This window comes from Coccinella septempunctata, chromosome 6 (genome assembly GCF_907165205.1).
Source record: "Coccinella septempunctata chromosome 6, icCocSept1.1, whole genome shotgun sequence".
In the NCBI taxonomy this organism is placed as follows: Eukaryota; Metazoa; Arthropoda; class Insecta; order Coleoptera; family Coccinellidae; genus Coccinella; species Coccinella septempunctata.
In genome coordinates, this window is record NC_058194.1 from 6,842,627 (window position 1) to 6,868,793 (window position 26,167).

Below are 26,167 nucleotides of genomic sequence, written 5' to 3' on the forward strand. Positions count from 1 at the left end.
AGATTTGGTATCCATTTAGGTATCAGATATTGGTTCCGTTCACTGCAATATTGTTCGAGATAATTTTTTTACAATCAAATGCAACATAAAATTGAAAACCAATGTGTTGAAAATAACAAAAATGTATTGTCCTTTTACTAAAGAAAACTATAAAGTTCTATGTTCAACTCTGCCCCATCTGTGTTCTCGTATATTTATCTATGACACCCTGTTTCACCGTTGTATCAGTCTTGTAGTTCCAGTAGAGTCGAGTGAGTATTAAAGCAATTATTAGTCTAGTGCTACACGTGTTTTTGTCCCACCTTTTTCACCGAATTATAATAGGTTATGGGCCCAGGTGCGTGATCCAGCAAACATTTTAATTTTTCGTGAAACAAAAGTGATCAATAGTTAACACAGTTGTGTAGCGAGACGTGACTCTTTAAAGATAAAAAACTAAAATGGTCGTGAATTACTTTGCCTCTGTTCCGAAATTAATTGGTCGCGATAATTACCAAGAATGGGCGTTCGCCATAGAAAATGTGCTAGTGCTCGAAGGATTGAACAAGTGCATAGATGGCAGCGAATCTGACACAGTGTTGTTGTCAAAAGCGAAGGCTAAATTAATATTGACGCTGGAACCTTCTTTATATACCCACGTTAGGGAAGCGAAAACTCCCCAAGAGGTCTGGACGAAACTGAGAAACCTTTTTGACGATTGTGGATTTAGCAGGAAGATAGGACTGTTGAGAACCCTGATTTCTGCCAGGTTAGAAAACCACGATTCGATGGAAAGTTATATTCATCAAATTGTTGAAACATCCCAGAAATTGTACTGTCCTGGCCTTAAATTACCTTGCGCTGGTCAGTGATGCTTGTAGAATTCTTTTTACTTCGAAGGTACTTACGAATTACAGCACTTTAAAGACACCTTACTACTCTATGGCCAAAATTCGTGATCGTCTGGTTGTGGTAGGACTCCACATTACGTAGGCAACCCAAAGTTCTTACCCTGATTACTAATAGAAAAATTGACGGGAGGTTGGGAGATTCGAAAGAAAACATTTAAACCCAAACAAGAAACGTTCATTTCGGGTTTCATTGGAGACGATTTCCAATGTCATAGCTCTAAGGCGCAGCAGAGGGGAGGAAAAAGAGCTGCGAGAAAACCTCCCCTTAGAACAGCAACAACTACATAATCTACTACACAAGTATGATTTTACGTAGCTACTGCAACAGGTTCAACTGGCGAGAGAAAATCTCACGTGAAATGCACACTTGGTGGAATCAGTTACATCTACAGCTATCAGCTCCTTAATGATGACTCTTAACCGATACTTCAGTGAGATGAGTTACGTTCAGCATACAACAGTTCTGAATTGGGTAGGGTTCAGTCAGGGGGTTGTGGGAAGAATTAGACTCAGATGCAAGGGCATCCAGCCTTAAGGGTTGGAGACGCAGTTACAACGGTACCCGGCCTCAGGGGAGAGAGACGCAGCTGCAAGGGCATCCGGCCTCAGAAATCGACGCAGATACAACGGTATCCGGCCTAAAGGGTTAGAGACGCAGTTACAACGGTACCCGGCCTCAGGGGAGAGAGACGCAGCTGCAAGGGCATCCGGCCTCAGAAATCGACGCAGATACAAGGGTATCCGGCCTGCAGGATACTAGGAAGGGCAAAATCCACAAAAGTTGTATGTTTGTCCCGTAACACAAATATGAATTATTTCCGCTCTTGGCTATCACGTTCAAATATGTCCTGTATTGACCAACTCCACCAGTGAAGAGAAAAATAATAATAATAAAAGAAAAGGAAAAATGATAATTAAGGGTCCTTAATGCAATTACAGTATTTACCCTGTTGGTCGTACCTAAGTAATCGAATCATTGGCTTGGCTTGGGGACGCTTCAGTGACATTTACACGTATTCATTAGATAAGTACAAAAAAATATGTAGAAATTAAGAAATTAATACTATGAACATTACATAACACAAGCGCATCCACCATGAAACAAGTTTATTATAATAACTAGCCCTCAAATCATAAATGGAATAGAATTGGAAGCAAAAAGGGATAGCGTACAAAATGGCGTTTTTCTTTCTTTGAACACGTCATAGGGACGCTACTATGACGTGTTCAAAGAAAGAAAAACTCAGAAAGTACGTTATTATCTACAATAAAGAAAACGAGTTATATCGTGTGTGAAGCACATAAAATAGAGACGGACGGAATTAGCCCTCGAGTAATTAACGAAATACTTTAACAATGAAAACTAATATGAGCATCAAGTACCCAAAACCGCATATTCGCAATAAAACCTTCAAATTAATAAAATAAGAAACGGTAATAATGAAATGAGTGGTAACTTACGTATGGGATTCACTGAACAAAATAAAGAAAAAAACAAGCTTTGTCTTACTCAAAAATTCACTACAGAAAAAAAACTAACTAACAGGAAAAACCGGTTTAACTGGTTTCAAGAAAGGACGCTTAATGAATCCCTTCTTCATTAGGAATTTCTTGCCTTTTCGATCTCAAGTACCTACTTGAAAAAGAGCGTCTTCCAGAGGGTTCTTAACGCTTGCGCCATCTCCCCTTTCAATTCAACAGCTAGTACAGAAAACCTTATCTAACCTTTCATTTCTTACTGGTGGTCTTTGATCAAGTCCACTAGAGGGCAGTCGTTATGTCAATATTGAAAAAAAAGCAGTCTACTACAAAATTGAGAAGAACAGGCTTCAAAATAGACGAAGAATCGGTAGGATCTTTGTTACTTGCGGGATTACCTGAAAAATATGCCCCGATGATAATGGCGGTCGAGCACTCTGGTCTACAGATTACTACTGATTCCATAAAAACCAAGTTGCTAGACATGCAACCAGAGGGCCCCAGCAGCGGTGCTTTTGCAGTGAATTTCAAGAACCGACAGAAGCCAAACTATCGGAAACGAGATGGCAGCACTCCTGTAGCGTCAAACAACAAATTTGACAAGTCGAAAGCTGAACCGGGTGAGCGCAATGAAAACAAAAATAGAAATAACATAGTCTGCTTTAAATGTAAAAAAAATGGACATTTTATTAACAAATGCCCTGGAGCCAAAGAAAGGAATGTATTCAGTGCTGCATTTACCACAGCGGAATTCAACACTCAAGATTGGTATGTTGACAGTGGTGCTAGCGTACATTTATCTGCTAACAACAGTTGGATGATGAACGAGCGAAATCCAGATTTAACAGAAATAATCGTTGCAAACAGATCAAGAATTGCTGTAAAGTCATCAGGTGATATAAAAATCACCACCAAAGTTGAAGACTCTCAACATGACATACTGTTGACCAACGTACATTATGTTCCGGATTTGACGACAAATCTTCTTTCTGTGTCTCAGCTGATTAAAAATGGGAATCGAGTATGTTTTGAAGATGAGGGTTGCAAAATATTTAATAGTTCTAATATTTTAGTTGCGACTGCTAGCCTCAAAAATAACATAGGTAATTATGCAGTGTAGAGAGAACCGTGCTAGGTCGGTGAAAAAAATCGTACTCACAGATTCCGGGTCCCAGATTACGAAAATGAAAACGAGAATTCTGCAATCCTTTCAGTTTTTCCAAAAAAAAATGGAAAAGTTTCCCCTCTGGAAGGTAAGGTTATATATAGTTAGAGCTAGTTTTCTTCTATTTTTTTAATAAATACTCGTTGGAAATGTTAAATTCATCAACATTCAAGATCATCCTGCCAAAAAAATGCCTTTAATTCGTCGCAAACGACGATTTTATACTTTGTTTACATCCGTTGTGAACCATCGTGGCCGCCATGATGTTTCGAGCTACGAACTGTTCCTATGCAACGTTGCCAAGTCTCAAACTGGTTGGTCAGCAAATTCCTTTCGAACTGTTGGGATAGGAAAAGCATATCTTTGTTCACTATTCCATATGCGTTAACTGCATAGATAACCTATGCTAACCTATGGTTAGCTGCCAGTTAACTAATAAAATTTTGAGTTACATTGCTTAATGCTTTTTCCAGTGTCTTTTTTTACCAGGGTTAAAGGGAACTTTAGAAGTTTGATTATGATAGGTACTGGTCGTTATTCCTGAATGGTTCATGTTATTAATATCTTTAAAATGATACTTTTTTGGTGTAGGAAACTCTGAAAAGACTCGATTCATTTTGCCATTACGAATTTGACCGCGTTTTCAAAAATGATCCTTGAAAAAACACCATGACAAAACCCTTAAACCTAATCTAACCTTTCCTAATGGAAGGGTTAGGTGGTTATAGGGATTGTGCAGCTCTATAATAATTTGATATGCGTGAAATATTGTATAAGAACTAAAAACATATTTTCCCAAGCAATATTCGAACTAATTTCTTCAATTTAACTACACATATGTACTATTGGCAACGTTGCATAGTTTGCAATGTTTGACAGTTCGTATGTTGAAATATCATGGCGGCAATGACGACTCATACGGATGTAAACAATATATAAAATCATCGTTTTCGGCTAAATGAAAGCCTTTTTTTGACTGGAAATGATTGAGATTACCTAAATCGAACATTTCCAATGAGTATTGATTAAGAAAAAAGGAGAAAACAAACTATAACTATCACTAACCTCACGTTCCAGAAGGAAACTTTCTCATTTTTTTTTGGGAAAACTAAGAGAATTGCAGACTTCTCGTTTTCATTTTCGTAATCTGGGACCCGGAATCTGTGAGTACGATTTTTTTCACCGACCTAGCACGGTTCTCTCTACACTGCATAATTACCATAACGGATATAAGTTGAACCTTAGTCAACCAAATTCAAGTTTCCTCGCAGGAAGTGAAATATGGCATCGACGATTAGGACATATTAACAGCGGATACTTGAATAAGATGAATGATTTAGTTGAAGGGATGGAATTTAAAGGAAGATCTAATAACAAACTACTGAATTGTGAAATATGTTGTCAGGGTAAGCAAACCAGATTACCGTTTCCAAGTGAAGGAAACAGAGCTGGTAATATTCTAGAAATTATTCATTAAGACATATGTGGCCCTATGGAAACGACTTCTCTGGGTGGAGCCAAGTACTTCCTGACGTTTACAGATGACTACAGTAGGATGAGCTTCATATATTTTCTAAGAATGAAGGATGAGCTTTATGAAAAATTTGAGACCTTCAAGAATCTTGTAGAGAACCAACAAGAACGAAAGATTAAAATTCTCAGATCTGACAATGGTTCTGAATACTGCAGCAAGGAATTCGAAAAATTATTAAGGAAGAATGGAATCGTCCACCAAAAAACAAATACATACACTCCAGAACAGAATGGTATGGCTGTAAGGATAAATCGTACACTTGTGGAAAAGGCCAAGTGTCTCATGTTTGATGGTGGAGTAGAAAAGTTTTTATGGGCAGAAGCCTGCAATGCAGCCAATTACATCCGAAACCGTTCAATAGCAGCTGGTATCGATAGAACACCTTTTGAAATTTGGAACAATAAAAAACCTAACATTGAACATTTCCGATTGTATGGAAGTGCCACCATCGTCCATGTTCCTAAAATAAATAGAAGCAAATGGGATCGAAAGGCTGCTAAACACATTCTTGTTGGATATGATGAACTTACAAAAGGTTGTAGATGCTACAACCCTGTGACGAAGAAAGTTATCATTAGTCGAGATGTGTCCATTATTGAAAATGTAAGCAAGTCCTCGAATATGTCCAATGATACTTTGGAAAGTCAAGAAGAGCTTGCAGTTTCAGTGGGGGAAGAACAGCTAAGTTAGGAATTGGAGAGCAGTGAGAATTCCGTTAAGGAAGAATCACTCAACGAGGAAACTGTTCCAAGTGAAGATAGTGATTATGTTCCTGAACGAGAACCAGAAATAGGAACTGTACCCAGGAGATCACAAAGAACTGCCAAGAAGAAAAACTTTGATGATTATGTGACATATCTCAGCACCAACAATGTGGATGACTCAGTCTCTCACATGGTTCATACACCTGAAACCGTATCTGAAGCACTCTCTGGACCAGACGGAAAGAGATGGAAGGAAGCCATGCTGGAGGAGATCAGATCCTTTGAGGAGAACAAGACATGGGAACTCGTTGATCCACCAGAAGGAGGTACCATAGTTCAGTGCAAGTGGGTGCTAAAAACTAAATGTGACAGTGAAAATGTTATCAGTTACCGAGCAAGATTAGTGGCGAAGGGTTATACACAAAGAAGGGGAATTGATTATGATGAGACGTTTCCCCCTGTAGTGCGTCATTCAACACTCAGAATATTAGTCGCTCTAGCTGTAAATTTAGATTTAAAAATAATCCATCTAGATGTAAAAACCGCATTTTTAAATGGTATACTGAAAGAAAGCGTCTACATGAGACAACCAGAGGGTTTTATTGTAAAAGGCTTTGAAGACGTCTATAAATTAAAAAAGGCTGTATATGGCTTAAAACAGTCTAGCCGAGCCTGGAATGAAAGGATTAATGAAATTCTTTTAAGTGTTGGTTATGGAAAATCTAAGTTTGAACCATGCCTTTACATCAGGAAGAAAAATAATTTATATACCTTTGTTGCTCTTTATGTTGACGATTTCTTCATTTTTTCTAATGATGAAAAACAGGTTGAACTTCTAGAAGAACATTTGAGTTTGAAATTCAAAATTAAGAATTTAGGTGAAGCTAAGCAGTGCCTAGGAGTCAGAATTTTAAGAGATTATGATTTGAATTGTATAACATTAGATCAAGAAGGTTACATTGAAGAACTCTTAAAGAAATTCGACATGATTAATTGTAAAACTGTTTCGACTCCTCTAGACAATAGCCTCAATTTGAATGTTAATGAAGATGTATCAACTTGTGATAAAAATGTACCATATCAGGAACTTATCTGTAGCCTTATGTATCTGGCAGTTTTGACACGTCCTGATATAGCCCATGCAGTAAGTTGTCTCAGCCAATTCAATAATAGATACACAAAATTACTCTCTCCAGCACAGAAGCTGAATACATGTCTCTTAGCGAAGCCACGAAAGAAGCCATATATTTGAAAAATCTTTTATTTGATTTGACTGATCAAAATGACTGTATTAAATTATTCAATGACAATCAAAGTGCACAAAAGCTAGTGGCTAATCCTGTGTACCATGATAGAACAAAGCATATTGATATAAAATATCATTTTATTCGGGATGCTTTATCAGATGAATTGATTAGCTTAGAATATTTACCAAGCCAAGAAATGGTAGCTGATATTCTGACGAAACATATGACATGGCGTCGAATGAAAGTGACGCGGAAAGTGAGGCTAGTGAAAGTGGTCGAAAAAGTGGAAATTCTGGAGCAAAAATATACAAATGTTGCTCCAAAACGAGCAAAAATTATGTGTGCAAATATTGCCTATCTCTATTCCATGAAAGTTGTGCAAAAAGAATTAAAAACGTGACTTTCGAAAGTGAATCAGTACTGATTTGCTGTGAGGAATCATGTCAAGCTGTTAAACAACGAAAAGAGCATATTGCAGTAGTAAATGCAGAAAATCAATATTTGAAGAAACTTCTGAAGGAGGTTCAAGAAAAAAACCAAATTCTAATGGAAAATAATTCATTACTACGAGAGAAAATCCAAACAATGGAGAAAAACACACAAAAAACGTATAAACAAGTGGTGAGCCAAGGTCATACAAAGATAGAACAGCGCATACAGAACAGAGAGAACAAGTCCCAAACAGTAAACAAGAATGGAAATACGGAAAAAGGAGGAAGAAATATAAAAATTAATGACAGTGACAATCCAAATGATACACATGAACTACAACCAGAAACATCTAACTCTGGAACACAAAATAATATTACATTACGAAGTTCTGTGGCCGCTGCTACAAAAACGGGGACAGAACAAACAATAACGGAACAGATGTTACCGTCAGTCATCAATCAAATTCACAACAACAAAACATCCGAAATAATTAATATGGAAAAAGGAGACAGCAAAGAGGATTTCAATTTGGAAAAAAGAAGGCGAAAACCAAAACTGATGTATGGAAGAGGAGAAATCGAAAACACCAAATTTCAGAATTTTCAAGGAACTAAAAGATCAACTGAAGAGAAAAAAGCTTGGCTATTTCTTTCAAGAATTAAGGATGATGTAGAAAGTGAAACAATAAAGGACTACATACAGGAGAAACTTGAAGTGGAAATATCTACAATCTATGTTAAGGAAGTGTCTTTGAAAATTCCCAGGAAAGACAATAAATGTTTTATAATAGGTGTAAACTTCGAGCATAAGGATAAAATCTATGATGCAGCATTATGGCCCTCAGGGATAGCCTTTAGTCGTTTTGACTTCAGAAGAGGACATCATTTTTTGGAGCAAACAAACCTAAAAAATTAGATATAAAAGTACAACATGAATTGGAAATAATCCATCAAAATTTACAATCAATAGGAAATGCCAGAGATCAACTGGAGTTGATGACAAAAGATAGGAAAAAACTGGGTGTTCTGTGCTTAACAGAGCACTGGAAAACTTATGATCAGTTAAGAAATTATGCTATACCAAATTTTAGACTAGCAACTGCATTTTGTCGAAACAAAAATGAATATGGTGGTAGTGCTATTTATGTCAAAAATGATATCAGATTTAAGGTGAGAGAGGATATAATGAGGATGTCAATTAAGATGGTAGTGGAAATATCAGCGATTGAAATTATCTTAGGTACAGAAGCATCTTTAGTATTAGCAATTTATCGGCCATCAGGTGAAGCAGACATTTTTTTCGATACACTTGAAAAAATATTAAATGTTTTGAGTGGAAACAAGAGAATTATTATAACGGGTGATTTCAACATAAACATGCTGAATCAAAATCACAGCAATACACAAATATTCAAGCAACTCTTGTACTCATATGGTGTAACTCCAACGATTATGGAACCTACAAGAATTACAGCAACTACAAAAACTTGTATCGATAACATCTTGACGAATTATACAGAATATGAAGCGGGGACATTTCCAAACCATATGTCAGATCATAATACCACCCAAACCATTACTTTAAAATGGAGAAGTACTGAAATAAGTCGGAATTACATATATAAAAGAGTTATAAATGAGTATACACTGTCAGTCCTCAAAGAAGAACTTAAAGAAGAAAATTGGGATGGAATTTGGGAAATTCCACAAGAAAATGTCGATGAGCAATGGAACTCTTTTTTGGAAAGCTACACAGAACACTTCAAATATGCTTGTCCATTGAAAAAAATTGATAAGGCACACAATACAAAGAAACTATTGAAAATGAAACCTAATGAGGAGCAGATTAATTGTAAGAAAAAGCTTGACATACTTTATACCCTCAAGACTTTCAATCAAAGCTATAATGAGGATTACAAAAAAGTGAAAAGGGAATATGACTCTATCTTGAGAAAACAGAAATGCCAAGTATACAAAGGAAAAATACTTACTTCAGATAATAAAAGCAAAAGTCTATGGCAATGTGTGAAGGATATCAAAGGAGCGGAAAGCAGAGAGTCAATACGGTTAGAGGGAAATCCAAAACAAATAGCAACTGATTTCAATCATCATTTCTCTACAGCGGCATTAGAACTCATAAACAGAATGAGGGATGTTCCTTTCACACATAATATTGAACGTGTAACTGAAAAACTCATCTTCAGACAAATAACTGAGAATGAGGTGCTATTGGCTTGTTCCAAGTTAAAAAATAAAGATAGTTGTGGCATAGATGGTATTTCTAATAGAGTTATCAAGAGCTCCATAGACTTAATACTTCAACCACTAACATATATTATCAACAATATGCTAACCTATGGAATATTCCCACAGCAATTAAAAGAAGCAAAGGTAATACCGATTTATAAGAAAGGAGATGCTAATGAAATGTCTAATTATAGGCCGGTTAGTATATTACCATCCTTTTCGAAAATATTTGAATTGATAATTGCAGATCAACTTCTGGAATTTCTCTTGGAGAAAGATATATTAGCATCCTCACAACATGCCTATATTAAAGGAAAATCAACAAATACTGCCATTTATGATTTCATAGTAGAGATAGTGGAGGCATTTGAAGAAAAAGATCTGACCATGGGCATTTTCCTAGACCTATCAAAAGCTTTTGATAGCCTATCACATCAACATCTAGTGCATAAAATGGAACAACTTGGGGTGAGACACAAGTCATCTGATCTGATAAATTCATATCTACAAAATAGAAAACAATACGTTTACATAGAGAAACCTGAAGGGCAAGCTTTATCAGATGCTGAAGAACTGAAACTAGGAGTACTACAAGGAAGTATTTTGGGGCCACTATTATTCATTATCTATCTCAATGATATTGAAGATTGTATCAGGAATAAGAACTTCACATCTTTGACAAATTATGCAGATGACACAAATATTCTTATCAAAGCAAAAGAATATAATGAATTGATACAGAGGACATCAGAAGTGGTGGAAAACATCAAAGAATGGTTTTTAAAAAATAAACTGCATATGAATGAAGGGAAAACTAATGCAATACTGTTCAAGTCTACACATTCAACTTTTGAGACCCCAAAGGAGGTTATGATAACAGCAAGAACACAAGAACTAACTTCATTCACGAAGTTTTTAGGAATTTACGTGGATGATACACTGAGGTGGGAGGAACATATTTCAAACCTGGGAAGCAGCCTGGCCTCAGTCTGCTACTCTTTAAGTGTACTGGCGAGATATCTGGATAACTTCTCCATGAAAACCATCTATCATGCGGTATTTGAGTCAAAAGCAAGGTATGGAATCATGTTTTATGGCCATGCATCTAAATCAATGCAAATATCCATCCTCCAGAAAAGAGCACTCCGAATTATTCTCAAACTGGGATACAGAGAATCATGCAGAGGAAAATTTAGAGAAAATGGAATTTTGACTATCACAGCAATGCACATACAGGAATGTCTGATTTTTGTATTCAAAAACAAGAACCTTTTTGAATTGAACTCATCCAACATATATAACACAAGGAAAACAAATCTAAAATATCCAATTCACAGAAGAACATCTACAGAGAAAGGACCCAAATACAAATGTATAAAATATTTCAACATAATGCCAGACACAATAAAGAATGAAACTAGACCAAAGAATTATAAGAAACAAATATACAAGATGCTGCTCAACATAGAACCCTATAATGTTGAAGAATTTTTCAACGCGGCTAAAGATTGGAAGGATAATACAGCTGGATAGCAGACTCTGTGCTTTTGATTTTTCTTTTTTGACGTAATTTCATTTCAAAGTTTACTTTAGTTAACATTGTAACTTTTATCTGAAATAAATATTATCTTATCTTATCTTATCTAACCGTTGTTGGTTCGTAAGAATGATAAATTTGTGCGATATTTAGGTTCAGGTTAATTTTTGTTAAATGGGGGTGTTGAAAATAACAAAAATGTATTGTCCTTTTACTGAAGAAAACTATAATAATAATAATAATAATAATAATAATAATAATAATAATAATAATAATAATAATAATAATAATAATAATAATGTCTGGCCTGATGGCAGCTATCTGGTAGATAGCGTGCCGGACAGCCATCGTAACGACGTAGACGGTGCAGCCAGCCACGCCTGCTGTCCGCAGTCCCATTCCTTTTTCCTCTCTCTTTCACATCCTTTATAGGGGTGCTCTTTCTGCTCTCATTTCACTACCCCTCACCCAAATCGAGAAAGGGGAGCAAAAACCCATGAAAATGGTGATAACGAGAAGCCTCGGAAACAAGTCGCTGCCTGGGGATCGTCAGGGCATGTCTGGAGCCGGCGCTGGACATGACAGCATGCGGGACGTCGGTGGCAGGATGTTGAGGAAGCGGGCTCCTGCTGCAAAAGAAGCTACAGCTCCAAAGCAACAACAGCAACCAACGAGTCCAATTCAATTGCCGACTCGAACCGCTGAAGGTGCTGCGCAGGATATTCAGCCAGTGCTCACCCAAGCGGGGTTAGTTAGAAAACGCATGAAGTGGACAACGTCCATGAATGAAACTATAGTGCGCATATATAACTCCATCACGGGACTAGGGCAGAACACGAACAACTGTAGGAAAAGGCTCCATGAGGAATTCTGCAACGCCTACCCAAATCTCAATGTCACTGAACAACGAGTGGCAGACCAATACCGCGTAATTCTGAGAAATGAACTAATACCAACGGCCCGAATCGACGCAATTAAACGAGAACTTCAGCGTCCGCCTGCAACAGAGAATAACACCAACACCTCTGATGAAATTCACATGCTTGGGCAACAACAGGCAGAAGAAACTGATACTGAAAGTCCATCTTGCAACGCAAGTGAGCCTGAACACCAGGACGATAGGGAAGAGCTCCACCGACAAGTTGACTCTGACATGAGGAGATACTTTGCCGAACTGGAAGGAACAGATCCTCTTCATCGAGTAGCACCTCCACGGCTCAATACATCTAAGAAACTCACTAATAATCGACATCTTGAATAAGGACGTTTTACCGGAGTACCTACAGAACGGAAGTTCATTGGAATATCTGCATCTAGTTTTTCACTGTGCAGCGCTGACGACAGCGAAAACCATAGGGGCAAAAATTCGCCAAACGAACAATGATGGTCCAAAATTACACAAATTACACGCGCCAGCATGGCAAAAACGTCTTCAACACAAAACAGAAAGGCTAAGAAGAGACATTGGACGACTGACGGAGTACTTGAACGGGAATCGAGGAAGAAAGGTTGTGAAAGCTGCCAAAGAGATCATGGATAGAAACAGGACACACACAGAACGAGAGACGGAGAATGCTACAGCTCACCATTGCCTCGACACTCTGAAGCAAAAATTAAGTCTGTATGCAGAACGCCTGAGGAGATATAAGAGCAATCATAGCCGGAAAAGAGACAATAATTCATTCGAAAAGTCGGAAGAATCTTTCTACCGGTCACTCACATCGTCGGATGGAGAAAATGGAAAGTTACCACCAAAGGAAGCCATTGAACAATTCTGGACCGAACAATTATCAACGAAACCTCACTTCAATGGAGATACCGGATGGATTGAAGATGAAAAATCTGAAGCTATAAAATATGAGCCGATGCAGCATGACATGATCACAATTGAAGAAGTAAAATCAGCTATCAGAGGACTGCACAACTGGAAAGCACCTGGGCCTGATGGATTACAGAACTTCTGGATCAAGAAACTTTGGATCATGCATGACAAATTGACCTCCGCAATAAATGATGTCATTGAAAATCCTGAAAGATTGCCAGTATTCCTTACACATGGCACAACATACTTGTTACCTAAAGACCAAAGGAATACAGAAGACCCATCCAAGTACCGACCAATCACATGTCTTCCAACGATGTACAAATTAATCACATCGTGCATTTCAAACCGAATTCACAACCATTGCGAAAGGAATAACATCATCGCCATGCAACAGAAAGGATGCACCAAAGACAGCCGAGGGTGCAAAGAACAACTAATAATAGATTCAGTTATCTGCAATCAAGCGTTCTCTAAGCGAAGGAATCTCTACGCTGCGTACATAGACTACAAAAAAGCATTCGATTCTATACCTCACGAATGGCTCTTGACGATCTTGAAGATTTACAAGGTGGATCCCAATATTGTTAAGTTCCTGAAAAACGCCATGTCAACCTGGCGTACTAGTCTTCAAATGAAAGCAGCAGATTGCTCTATTACAACAGGACCTATTCCAATAAGACGCGGAATTTTCCAAGGAGACTCGCTGAGCCCTCTGTGGTTCTGCATGGCCCTGAATCCCTTGTCTCATAGATTGAATTCTACGGACTGCGGATTTTCCATCAAGAGCGGCAGTAGAACTATGATGAAACTGAATCATCTCCTTTACATAGCTGTTTACAGAGCAGTGGTCCTCCCAACGCTTCTTTACGGAAGCGAAAGCTGGACTCCCTACAGGCGACATATTAAACAGCTTGAACAGACGCAGCAACGTCATCTAAGACAGATAATGCACATCAGATGGTTCCACAAAGTTTCGAATGCAGAAGTCTTGCAGCGCGCGAGTTGTACAACAATTGAGACTCAAGTAACGAGGGCCCGACTCAGATGGAGCGGCCACATTCTGAGGATGCAGGACACAAGACTCCCCAAAATAGCTCTATACGGCGAAATCACTGAGGGAGCCCGGAAACCAGGAGGCCAGTATAAGCGGTTTAAGGATACACTACATCAATCCCTAAAATCAGTTAATGCTAATCATAACTGGGAACAACTAGCGTTAGACAGGTCACAGTGGAGGTCTTTGGTCCACAGTTATAATGGAGAATCGAGAAGGATACAGCGGCGGCCAGATCTGGTTGGAGACTATCCATGCCCTGAGTGTGGAAGGATCTGCAGGTCACGGTTGGGTCTCTTTAGTCACAGGAGGGCACACAGTCGCAACTAGCACTGAGAAGTTACAAGTTTGTTCAAATTTATTTATTTTTTTTTTCTTTTTTTTTTCTTCTTTTTGTAGATTTATTCCCGGTAACGGGATACAGCAATGAATGAATGAATGAACATGGACGACTTGAAACTCTTCGCATCTACCAAAAAACAAATGCAACTTATGCTGAAGATGGTGGAAGGATTCTCGGAAGACATCAAAATGAAGTTTGGACTAGAAAAATGTCGACTGCTTAACATAACGAGAGGGAAGATAGAAGATGGTACGTTCAAACTCAAGGAAGGTGCAGAAATTGAAGCATTAAAGGAAGGAGACACATACAAGTATCTAGGCATAAAACAGGCAAAAAAAATCAATCAGACCCAGATGAAGAAAGAATTAACGGAGGAGTTCACCCGAAGACTGAGGAGGATAATGAGAACTGGTCTTAACAGCAAGAATCTGATAAAAGCGATTAACACCTACGCTTGCTCGGCGCTGAGCTATTCATTTGGTATTATCTCTTGGACGACCACCGATTTAGCAGCTTTACAGAGAAAAATAAGGACGATGCTGACTAAACACAATAAACATCACCCCAAAAGCTCAATAGAACGGACAGAGCTGCCACGACATCTTGGGGGTAGAGGAATTGTTGATTTGTCCAACCGTATGTCCCAGGAAATTGAAGGACTTCGAAAATATTTCTTGAGCAAGGCAGCTTCGTCAGAACTCCATCGAGTAGTTTGTGTTGCTGATAGTTCTACACCATTAAAGCTACAACAGGATCACTTGGAAACCGTCGAACACTCTGCAGAAAGTAAAATGCAGAAACTGATTGGCAAACCTTTGCATGGGAGGCACCAGAACGAGGTCAACCATGATTACGTCGACATGTCTGCGTCGAACTACTGGTTGACTTCCGGAAGGTTGTTTCCTGAGACAGAGGGCTTCATGCTCGCCATCCAGGATCAGGTGATTCCAACAAGAAATTACATGAAGTACATCGCCAAGGATTCCTCAGTGGCGGACGATAGCTGTCGTTATGGCTGTGCGACACATGAAACTATCCAGCACATCACCGGGGGATGTCAGAAGTTCGCGGGCACGGAGTACAAAAATAGACATGATGCTGTTGCCAAGATACTTCACCAAGAATTGGCACTAAAACACCAACTTCTAACTTCGAAAAAGGTTCCTTATTACAATTACCATCCGGATGCTGTGCTGGAAAACGAACATCACAAGCTCTACTGGGATCGCACGGTTCTCACAGACCGAAAAATAACCCACAATAGACCAGACCTCATATTGCTCAATAAGGATGAGGACAGAGCACTATTCATCGACGTGGCAATTCCAAATAATACCAATCTTCTAGATAGGCACACTGAAAAAATTTCAAAATACAGAGATCTCGAGGAACAGACCAGAAGACAGTGGAAGCTGAAGGATATCAAGACCATCCCTATTGTCATATCATCTACAGGCCTGATACCGAAGAAACTACTGGAGAACTTGAGGAAACTTCAGTTGGACGAAAATATCTATAAAGTCATGCAGAAGGCGGTACTGCTCGGAACGGCGAGAACTGTACGCAAGTACATGGGGAATGCTGAGGAACACCGTCTGCGCCGACAGGAAGTGCGGGTGGAGCAGGAATCCAATCTACAGCAGGGAGGCGAGGAGCGACCCGGACCCGACCACCACCACGAGCCCGAAAACCTGGAAAGGGCTCCAACAGAGCTTAATCCTTTTGATATCTGAGATATCTGGGATAAGTGAATTTTCCTCTGGAGAGGAGTGTGAAAGCCGCAAGGCTAAAGTCATAAATAACTTTATTTCCAAATGAAACCACAGTATAAAATGGAAATAGTGTCAAACTAACATAACAAGAACAATCCAACTATCAATAACTTTAGATAAGGAATTCTTCAATGGTATACGGTTCCAACTCCAGTAGTAGCCTGTATACCTTCTTCTTGAATACTGATGTGTTTCTTTCGGCTCTTAATTCTGGTGGGATCTTGTTGAAGTACCTCACACAGCAATATTTTGGTCCATGCTCAGTTAGAGTCAATCTGTGCCTAGAAAACTTCAATTGTGTTGTCCTGGTGTTATATGTGTTAGCTGTTTTTTCTTCAAAATATTCTCTGTGTTTAAACACAAAGAGAAGACACTCCTGAATGTGAATTGCTGGTGATGTTAATATTCCCAATTCACGAAATTTACCTCTACATGATTCTTTTATTCCCATTTTGAGCATTGTTCTTACTGCTCGTTTTTGCATTATAAAGATCTTGTTAGCAGTTTTTCTACTTCCATAGAACATTATGCCATAACGTAACCTTTGACTCAAAAACTGCCTGATAAACTGGCTTTATTGCATGTATTTATTTATTTATTTATTTATTTATTTATTTATTTATGAACATGAGCATTGCTCAGTACATTAAACGGTACAACCCATTTGAAAATAAAAATTGAACAATAATTACAATCACAAAATAAGCATATATCAGTAAATCACAAACAAAACAATGAAATTCACAAAAATGGCAATACATGTATTCTAGCTTAAAGCGAGTAACACCTCACATCTAAAACGGTCAAGTGAGGTCCCAAACAAGTTCAAAAGAGGAGACAACATTAAAACGCTTCGTGACGCGGTGTAAAAAAAAATGTTTACGGTAGTTTGTATGGGGTGTCTCCTGGTAAAAAATATTCATGCTCCTAGTGTTGAATGACGGAACACAAAAATTAAACTTATACAACACTTCAGGGCAATAAATCATGCCATTCAACAACTTGTAGACAAGCAAAAGATCCAGGAGTAACCTCCTCGACTCCAAAGAGGGCAAGCGTAGAGAGGACCTCGCTGCTTCATAGTCCTGGTGCCGAAATGAGAGACCCAACTTGAATGCACACATACGCAGAAACCTATTCTGAACTCTCTCGAGACAGGCGATGTGAGTGACGTACGACGGCGACCACACAACAGAGGCATACTCAGCAATACTTCTAACAAATGTGCAATACAACAACCTGAAAGTTTCAACCGTGAAGAACCTGCCATTTCGCTGAATAAAACCGAGCAGCTGCATACACCTCTTCCTAACCTCAGACATATGACTGCAGAAAGTCAACTTAGAGTCCAACAATACACCGAGGTCCCGAACCTCACTCACTCTCTGCAAACAACAGTTGTCGATATGATAACTATGGTCTAGGGCTCGGGAGCGATGAAATGATATAAGGTGACATTTATCAATATTTAACGACAATCTGTTAAGCTCACACCAAATGTAGAACAGGTCAAGGGCATGCTGCAAAGCGAGGGCATCGTCAGTAGTAGAGATGGCCCTGAAAATCTTTATATCGTCAGCAAACAGCAGAAACAAACAACCCGACAAAACAGCAGCGACATCGTTAATAAATAAGAGAAATAGTATAGGTCCCAAGTGACTGCCCTGTGGCACCCCAGAAGGAGCAAAAAAGAACGAAGAAAAAGAGTTCTTATATCGGACAGAGTAACGACGACCACGCAGGAAGCTCTCAATCCAACCAAAAAGACTACCTCTGATACCCATGAGGTTGAGCTTATTCAACAATAAATTATGGTTAACCCTGTCGAATGCCTTCCGAAAATCAGTATAAATACAATCAACACTGCCGCCACCCTCCATAGCAGACGTAACACTATCAACAAACATCAACAAATTGGTAGCAGTGGATCTCGACTTCACAAAACCGTGCTGTTCATTGATAATTGTGGCAGCACATTTCAAAGTTAGAGAAGAACAAACTAACTTATCGAAGAGCTTAGGTATAACAGATGGTATACAAATTCCTCTATAGTTCGATACAACCTGCTTATCACCCGACTTGAAAATGGGCAAGATATAACTGTCCTTCCAAACTGAAGGGAATGATCCAACTTTTAAAGAATTATTAAACAGATCACACAGTGGTGCAGACAGACTAAAAATGCACTGCTTCAGCAAGAATGATGGAATGCTGTCGGGCCCGCAAGAGTAGGTGCACTTCAGCCCAGATATGCCATCAAAAACTTCGGCTAGAGAAAATGACAAAGTATTGAAGTCGACGGTTTCTGGAATATCTACTGGAGGAGGGACAATCTCCTCATGGATGAAAACTTCTCCAAAAAATTGAGCGAACAATTCACAAATCTCCCTACTGTTCGAGCTCTCCACTCCGCTGAAAGACATTTTATCAGGAAGATTGGTGGTTCCCTTAAGTCTACTTATGTGTTTCCAAAAGAATTTAGGATCTGATCTTATTCTAGACTCGTGGAATAGGCAGTAAGTGTCAAAACACTTTTTGCTCTCAATCTTACACTGATTGCGTAAGTCACGAAACACCTCATAATCATCGGGTAAGTTGGAGGCTTTAAAGCGAGCATGAGCCTTCTTCTTTCTTTCAATCAAAATTTTCAACTCTTTACTGAACCAATGGGGAAATGTACCACGTCCTCGGACCCGCTTGGGAACAAACATTTCAATCCCATTATACACTACATGGTAAAAGTAGGCAACCGCTCTATCAATATCAAAACTACTGCAAAAACTCCAATCAACAGAGTGAAAATAATTGTTGAGTTCAGTATAGTTACAAATCGTAAAATCATAAGTGAGGGAATCAGAGTCAGTTAGATCAGATACACAAAAGTGATCAGAGCGTGGTATAACAATTGAATAACCGAAATGATGAACAGAGTTTTCGAGAAGCGTATCACTTGCATAGTCCACTAAAACTTTATTGTCCGATGAAAATATCAAGTCCAGAAAGATACCACGGCTGTTAGGCAGGCGGTTCATCTGGGAAAGCTCCATAAAATCACAACACTCGGAGAAGCACTCACCCACATTTCCAGGTTCACAGAGCACGAATCTTTCATCAGCCCATCTACCTCCCGGGAGATTGTAATCTCCGCACAACAGGAATAATGCGTCGGGATGTTCATAGTAAAGTTCCTCAACAGCGCGCGCATGAGACTCGTATATCGTGTCAGGCGAGTTTGGTGGTATATAAGTTCCACCCAATATATACGATTTACTACACCAATTAATGCATACAAACAAGTGTTCCACCACATATGTGTTATTCACAACAAGTCGAGGATTCAAGGAATCCCTCACCAACATAAGGACACCACCTCCTCTAGACTTAAAGCTAGTAGATAAGCTTCTATCTTTCCGAAAAACTTGGTATCCAGGAAGAGCAACCTCACCATCAAAAAAAGATTCGTTTAAAGATGATTCGACGATAACAATAACGTCATAATCCGAGGATATAGCGGCAAGCTTGAAGTCAGTTAGTCGAGTACGCAAGCCGCCAACATTTTGAAAATAGATCTTCAAATGGGGTGGCCCTAGTTTTTTCGTTTCCCCGCCAGAACTATCTTAGGGAAACCGTTAACATATCTAATTGTGACGTTTTCACCATTATCCTTACGCTTATCGAGGTCCGATCGGAGATCATTCAGATACTTGCGCTGGGATTCAGTATAATCACCATCAATCCGCACATTCTTAAACTTCACTGACTTACTAAGAGCATGCTTCCTCCTAAGAACGTCCCTGCAGACCGAGGTACCCGTCATGATGACCTTAAGTGGACGAGACCTCCCCTCAGCCTTCCTCCCCACTCGAAACAAATTCACAATTGATCCCTTCAGGTCGTCCGAATCCTTTCCCGAATCAAGCTCCCTCAGCAAGTCCACAACTTTAGAACGATCATGGCTTTGTCGGATGCCAGCATCAGAAGAACTACTCTCCTCCATATTATAGACCATCAGATTGGAAGCTCTACCATCTCGATCAGCAATCTCAGAAATAGTCTCCTCCCGCAGCCCCGCAGCAACCCTCTAGATCTCCTCCACCCTATGTTTAAGGGATGATACCTCCTCCTTGAGCTCCTCATAGCTACGTAGAATGAAGGGCACCCTTTTGAATGCTTCCTTGCAGTCGTCGCAAAAAAAGAAAAGTGACCTCTGCTTCTTCAATTCCATGACTCTGAGTTCACTGCCCCCCATCGATAAACACCTGCTGTGGAATACCGCAGCGCAAGAATCACAACAAACAGATGATTCATCATCTGAGGATTTCTTGCATCTGGCACAAATTGAACTCATTATCGCGACAAGATAAGAACAGCTGTTTCAGGGGTGATTCACGAACAGCAGACAACTATCGTTCAAAGTAGAACGGAAAAAATCGTAAATCAGGTCAAAACTGCGATCCGGAGAAGAACCTCCACCAAAGTATGAAAGACGGCTGTAGGAACAACGTCAGAATCCAGAAATAATCGAGTAAAGTCCACAAAAACCGTCAAAATAACGCTTAATTAACAGAGCGGTCTAGAACACGTGTTACCACAGTGAAATCAACATACACAGTGTATGTCTAGATATTTTCTTAAGACTCCCAAAGACTAGCATGTGCTGGCTAATTTGTTTGTCAAGTCATCTATATGTGTGGTCCAAGAAAGAGTTTCATCCATGTAGACTCCCAGAAATTTTGTGCACTTCACCAAGCTTATTTCATTAGCTGTCATTGTTAGTTGTTGTGGAGTGTCGCTAGTAGTATGAGATGTCCTCATCATAATGGCTTTTGTTTTTTCTGTATTCATACAAAGCTGATTACTTGTAAACCAATGATCACTCCTCTGTAGAATTCTCTCTGTCAAGTGCGTTGTTTCAGAAAAACTTCTTGCTCTTATCAAAACATTTGTGTCATCAGCGAATTGTCTTCCGGAGATTTGGGATCTGTCTTTCATACAAGGATTCTCCAACACATCTGTCAAGCAGGGTGTATTTATTTCTCCATCACCCCCCGTATCTTCAAAAATGTCCTGGAGATCATTGACAAATAAAATGAATATTAACGGTCCAAGAATACTTCCTTGGGGCACTCCTATCTTTATGTCTTTCTCTTCGGATAGTTCTCGGAAACCATTGTTGTCTACCGCCACTTCTTGGGTCCTCGACTCAAGATATGACTTGAATAAATTCAGAGCCACATCCCTTATCCCATATTGCTCCATCTTCATGAGAACAAATTTATGACTCAAACTGTCAAATGCTTTTGACAAATCTAGGAACAGAGCAATGACCACTTCGTTTTCCTCCAGTGCATCTAGAATATCCACCAGAAGATCGAAGATTGCAGTCTTTGTTGATTTTCCCTTGATATATCCATGTTGCTGTGGTGAAAAAATCTTATGTTTCTCCAGAAAAACGAGCAATTGTTGGCTGATGCACATCTCAAATATCTTGGAAAAGGCTGGTAGTAGGCTTATGGGTCTATAATTTTCCAACTTATCTTTTTCTCCTTTTTTGTAGATAGGAACTATCACCGCTTTCTTCAATTGATCTGGAAACACACCATATTTTAAACAGTTGTTTAATATGTAAGTCACAGGTTTGCTTATCTGTTGAAAAGTTTGTTTCACCACTGTGACAGGAATGTTATCAATCCCTGAACTGCTCTTATTCTTCAGCCTAGAAACTATGTCCACTACTTCCTTTTCTGTCACAGACCTAAACACCAGATTGTCCATGTTTTGTGGAATTCTGTGCTCAAATGGTATCTTTCCCATATTCCCCACAACATCCTCAGCTATTGTAGAGAAATAGTTGTTGAACTTGTTTGCTTGTTCTCTAGGGTTTCCTTCAATTTCAATTGAATTTACTGGTGTATGCCCTTTGATGTCACGAACTGCATTCCACAAACTTTTATTTTTATTGTCTGAAGTTAATATTTGTTTCTTGTATTTTAAGCTTTTCTCTTCTCTTAATAATTTATCATATTCTCTTTTTGCTCTTTTGTATGGTTCTGAAAAGAAGGAATTTCTTGTTTTGCATAAATGCAATATATCAACCCGTTTTTTGCATTCTTTAATTTTTTCACTGTCAAGATAGGTTTTACTATTTCTTCTCAGGCATATTTTTCTTAAGGGGCAGGAATATTCATAAGCAGTATGAAATAATTTGATGAATAGATTCCACTGTTCATTTACATCCTTTTCATCTATATTGTGTATTGTATTCCAATCTGTATGTTCTAATCTATGCCTCAGATCCTCTATTCTCTCATGTTGGAGCATTCTTTTGTATGTATATTTCTGTGGGCTTTCACATTCAAAACCTATAACCTGTGCAAAGTTGTGATCAGACATTGTTGTGGATACTGTAGATACTGTAAAAGTGCCCTGCACTGCATTCGTAATTATGTTATCAATACATGATTTGCTTTTTGGTGTTACTCTTGTAGGAGTTTTTATAGTGGCGGTAAAACCATAGGACCTCAGCAATTCACAGAAAACATCCTTATTTCTATTGGAATCATCCAAGAGATTGATGTTAAAATCTCCACAGATAATAGTGATGTTTGTGGAGAGATAAATGTGAGAAAGAACTTCTTCCATTCTCTCAAAAAATTCTTTTGTCTGTCCCTGTGGTGCATAAATTGACAGAATGGTTTTTCGAATATTTCCACAATCAAGATCAATAGCTGCTATCTCAATTACATCTTAACCAGGTCCTTCCTTTCATGCCATATGAGTCCACTTCTAGTGTATATTGCAGAACCACCATGCTCGTTTTCTTCCCTGCAGAATGAACTGCTTAATATGAAATTCTCAATACCGTAATTTGTTATTTGTTGTTGGCTTTTCCAATGTTCTGTCAAACATAGTACCATCACATTGTTCGAAGGGGATATTTGATGAATGAGAGTTTCCAGGTGATCGACGGAATTTCCCAAAGACTGAACATTTTGGTGTACTATAGAGTTAAGTGCTGAATTTCTTTTATCTTGAAAATATTCATTCTTTGTAGTAACTTGTTCCTTCGATGATACGCTTATTTTACCTTCTGGAAAAAATTTTTGAAGTTAAAAGGTCTCAGGACTACACCTTTTGGCCAGTAAGTTGGACAGTTTATTTTGTGAAATAATTCATCATTTCCAACACCTACACTGAATGCCGAGTTCGGGCCCTTCGTTTCAAGCTTTCGTATATCGACAGAATTTTCTTCAGTTTCTCCGATATACTCCCTTAGATCTTCTGGGGATATGTCCTTTCCAAAGAGACGCCCGACGTACAGCCATTTTTTTCGTATTGCTCCCTTAATTTTACCATTTTCTGATTGAACGCTTGATCCTGTGCAGATGATACTTTGCTTACTATTACTGCTCCGTCTTCTCCTTACGATTGTAGTCCACTGTTTGCCATTTCCGACTTCATTCTCGCTTTGATTGCTTTGATTGTTTTCATCTCCTTTTTGGCCACTGACGTTAACTTTATCTGCGTACGACGTTAAGTTGATTACTTCGTTCATTTTCATTCTTTGAAACCGCTCCAATTCTGCCACTTGTGTAGTGTTTATGTCTGTTATCTGTAGATTTTGTTTCTGATTATTGTACTTTTTGGTGTTCCTTGATGCTTCTCTCTGGTTCTGAGAGATAACCTCTAAATCTTGGATTTGGAGTATGTTTGAACTACTCCTTTCATTTTCAATGCCCTCATTGTTTTGACTGTCACTTCTAAGTCTTCTTTTCGCTCCTTTTTGTTGTGTTTTATCCTTATCTACTGTTGATATTTTTTCTTCAATGGATGATAATCTAACTGATAACTCTTTGTTACTTTTAACCAATTTCTTGTTTTCTTCACAAAGATTTTTGATCAACTCTTTTAAAGCATAAACTTCTTGACTGACCTTTTCATTATATTGACCCATCTGCCGCTCCACAACTTTCCACCTGTTTTCCCATGTAGTTTCTTCCACGGTGCCACAGCATGAAATCCTCGAATCGCCAGATAAACCAATTTTTGGAAAATCTCTTTCTACACAGGAGTAGTGAAATAGATTTCCGCACTTGATACAAATCAAATTGTTCGTTGATTTTGACTTGCAACACTTAAATTTGAACTTTTTTGAGGAGCTGTCCGACGGCGCATCCTCATCGCCCGCAATTTTAAAAAAATATTATATATATATATATATATATATATTATATATAATATATATATATATATATATATATATATATATATATATATATATATATATATATATATATATATATATATAAACTTCTATGTTCAACTCTGCCCCATCTGTGTTCTCGTATATTTATCTATGACACCCTGTTTCACCGTTGTATCAGTCTTGTAGTTCCAGTAGAGTCGAGTGAGTATTAAAGCAATTATTAGTCTAGTGCTACACGTGTTTTTGTCCCACCTTTTTCACCGAATTATAATACAATGCGACAGTTTTTCTTCCAACATCAACTATCCGTGAAAATGGGTTTTTCAATCTGTTTCTGGAGAATGATGACCAAATATCACTGCCTTTTCATTCAGATTCAAGTCCTATCTTTTCACAGCCATAATCCAGTTATTCCTCATGACCTCGTTTTTCGGAAATCTAGATGAGAAAAGAATTGACAAACATTTATTGATTTGAAATGAATAATTCAACTATGATATATTAAATCGATTAATACATTCGAAGGTACTTTGTGAGGGTGGATACTCTTAAAACTGATGAAACGGTTTTTAACAAAGTTTATTTAAAGATATATTTAACACACTGGTGAATAATACAAAATGGCCGATGGTCGCTTGAGACTATTAATAGTGAGAGTAGCCTTTATCTATTCGCATTCCCGACAGAACTGGCTTCTGCACCATTAATAGCACGTGTACCTAACTTAGTTGCGCTTGCGCATTAGGCCGAACATAATATTAGTTGTCAGCAGGTTGCTTTATACAAGTGGACTGGTCCCAAATCAACTTTGGCCAGCAGTTCTTACTTCAACACCCCCTCCCAAACTGAGGACCTGACAACTAATCAACAGAAAACTGAAAGTTCCATTTAACTGACTTCGATAAACTAAGAAATATAGAGTATATATAAAGCATACACTAGTAGATAGTATTTTATTTGAATTTATATAAATCAAGCCTTAAACCTACAACAGGATTGTCAGTGGAACCATACAGAGCTGTTGCTGTGAGGCAATGGAATAGGGTTCCTTTTAGCGAACCAACTGTCCTTAATATTTGGTATGGTATCAATACATTGTGTCCAGGGACCGGAGACCCTTCCCACAAGTGATATTATACCATCATATCAACTGAAACTGATCAACAGATACATATGCCATAATGCATACATATCACATAATAGATCAACATATAAATGACATGACTGATCACATACATAGTATGTTCCATCATATCGGACTAACATGATTAATTCATTACACACATGTGGTCAGTGTAATAAATATCGTTTCTTGATATTTGAGACTTGACGAATTATTATTTTATTAAATGACTATGAGATGCGTACTGGTTTATTCCCAAGAACATACTGGCTTCAGTGTACATATTCAATATTCATTAGGCGCATATGTTGAAATTCCTTATCTAACATCCCTTTTCTTAAGAGTAAGCTTAAAATTATCAAAGTAGAAAATTACAATATTTACATTTAAAATTTTCAACTATTCTAATATTCCCTTTTAGAAATTTTTATTATACATTTTACATCTAGCTATATACACTATCCAAATATTTCTTCTTGACAATAAATATATATAATATTTATTTATTTATTTTCTTTTACAATACCATTATCTTTAAAAAATCATCTAGTTCATTGCAATATTCAATCTATCAGGAGGTTTCACAGTTCTACCATATCTTGTTCTATAT

General features: G+C 38.2%; 1 protein-coding gene across 1 annotated transcript; it reads right to left on the minus strand.

The window, feature by feature from the left end:
- Nucleotides 1-23,001: 23,001 nt before the first annotated feature.
- On the minus strand, nt 23,002-24,408 carry LOC123314807. The gene is made up of 2 exons (XM_044900178.1): nt 23,143-24,408; nt 23,002-23,053 (listed from the first exon to the last, which is right to left on the minus strand). The coding sequence occupies exon 1, from the start codon at nt 24,180-24,182 to the stop codon at nt 23,307-23,309; it is 876 nt and encodes a 291-aa protein (XP_044756113.1). The 5' UTR covers nt 24,183-24,408; the 3' UTR covers nt 23,002-23,053; nt 23,143-23,306.
- Nucleotides 24,409-26,167: the final 1,759 nt, after the last annotated feature.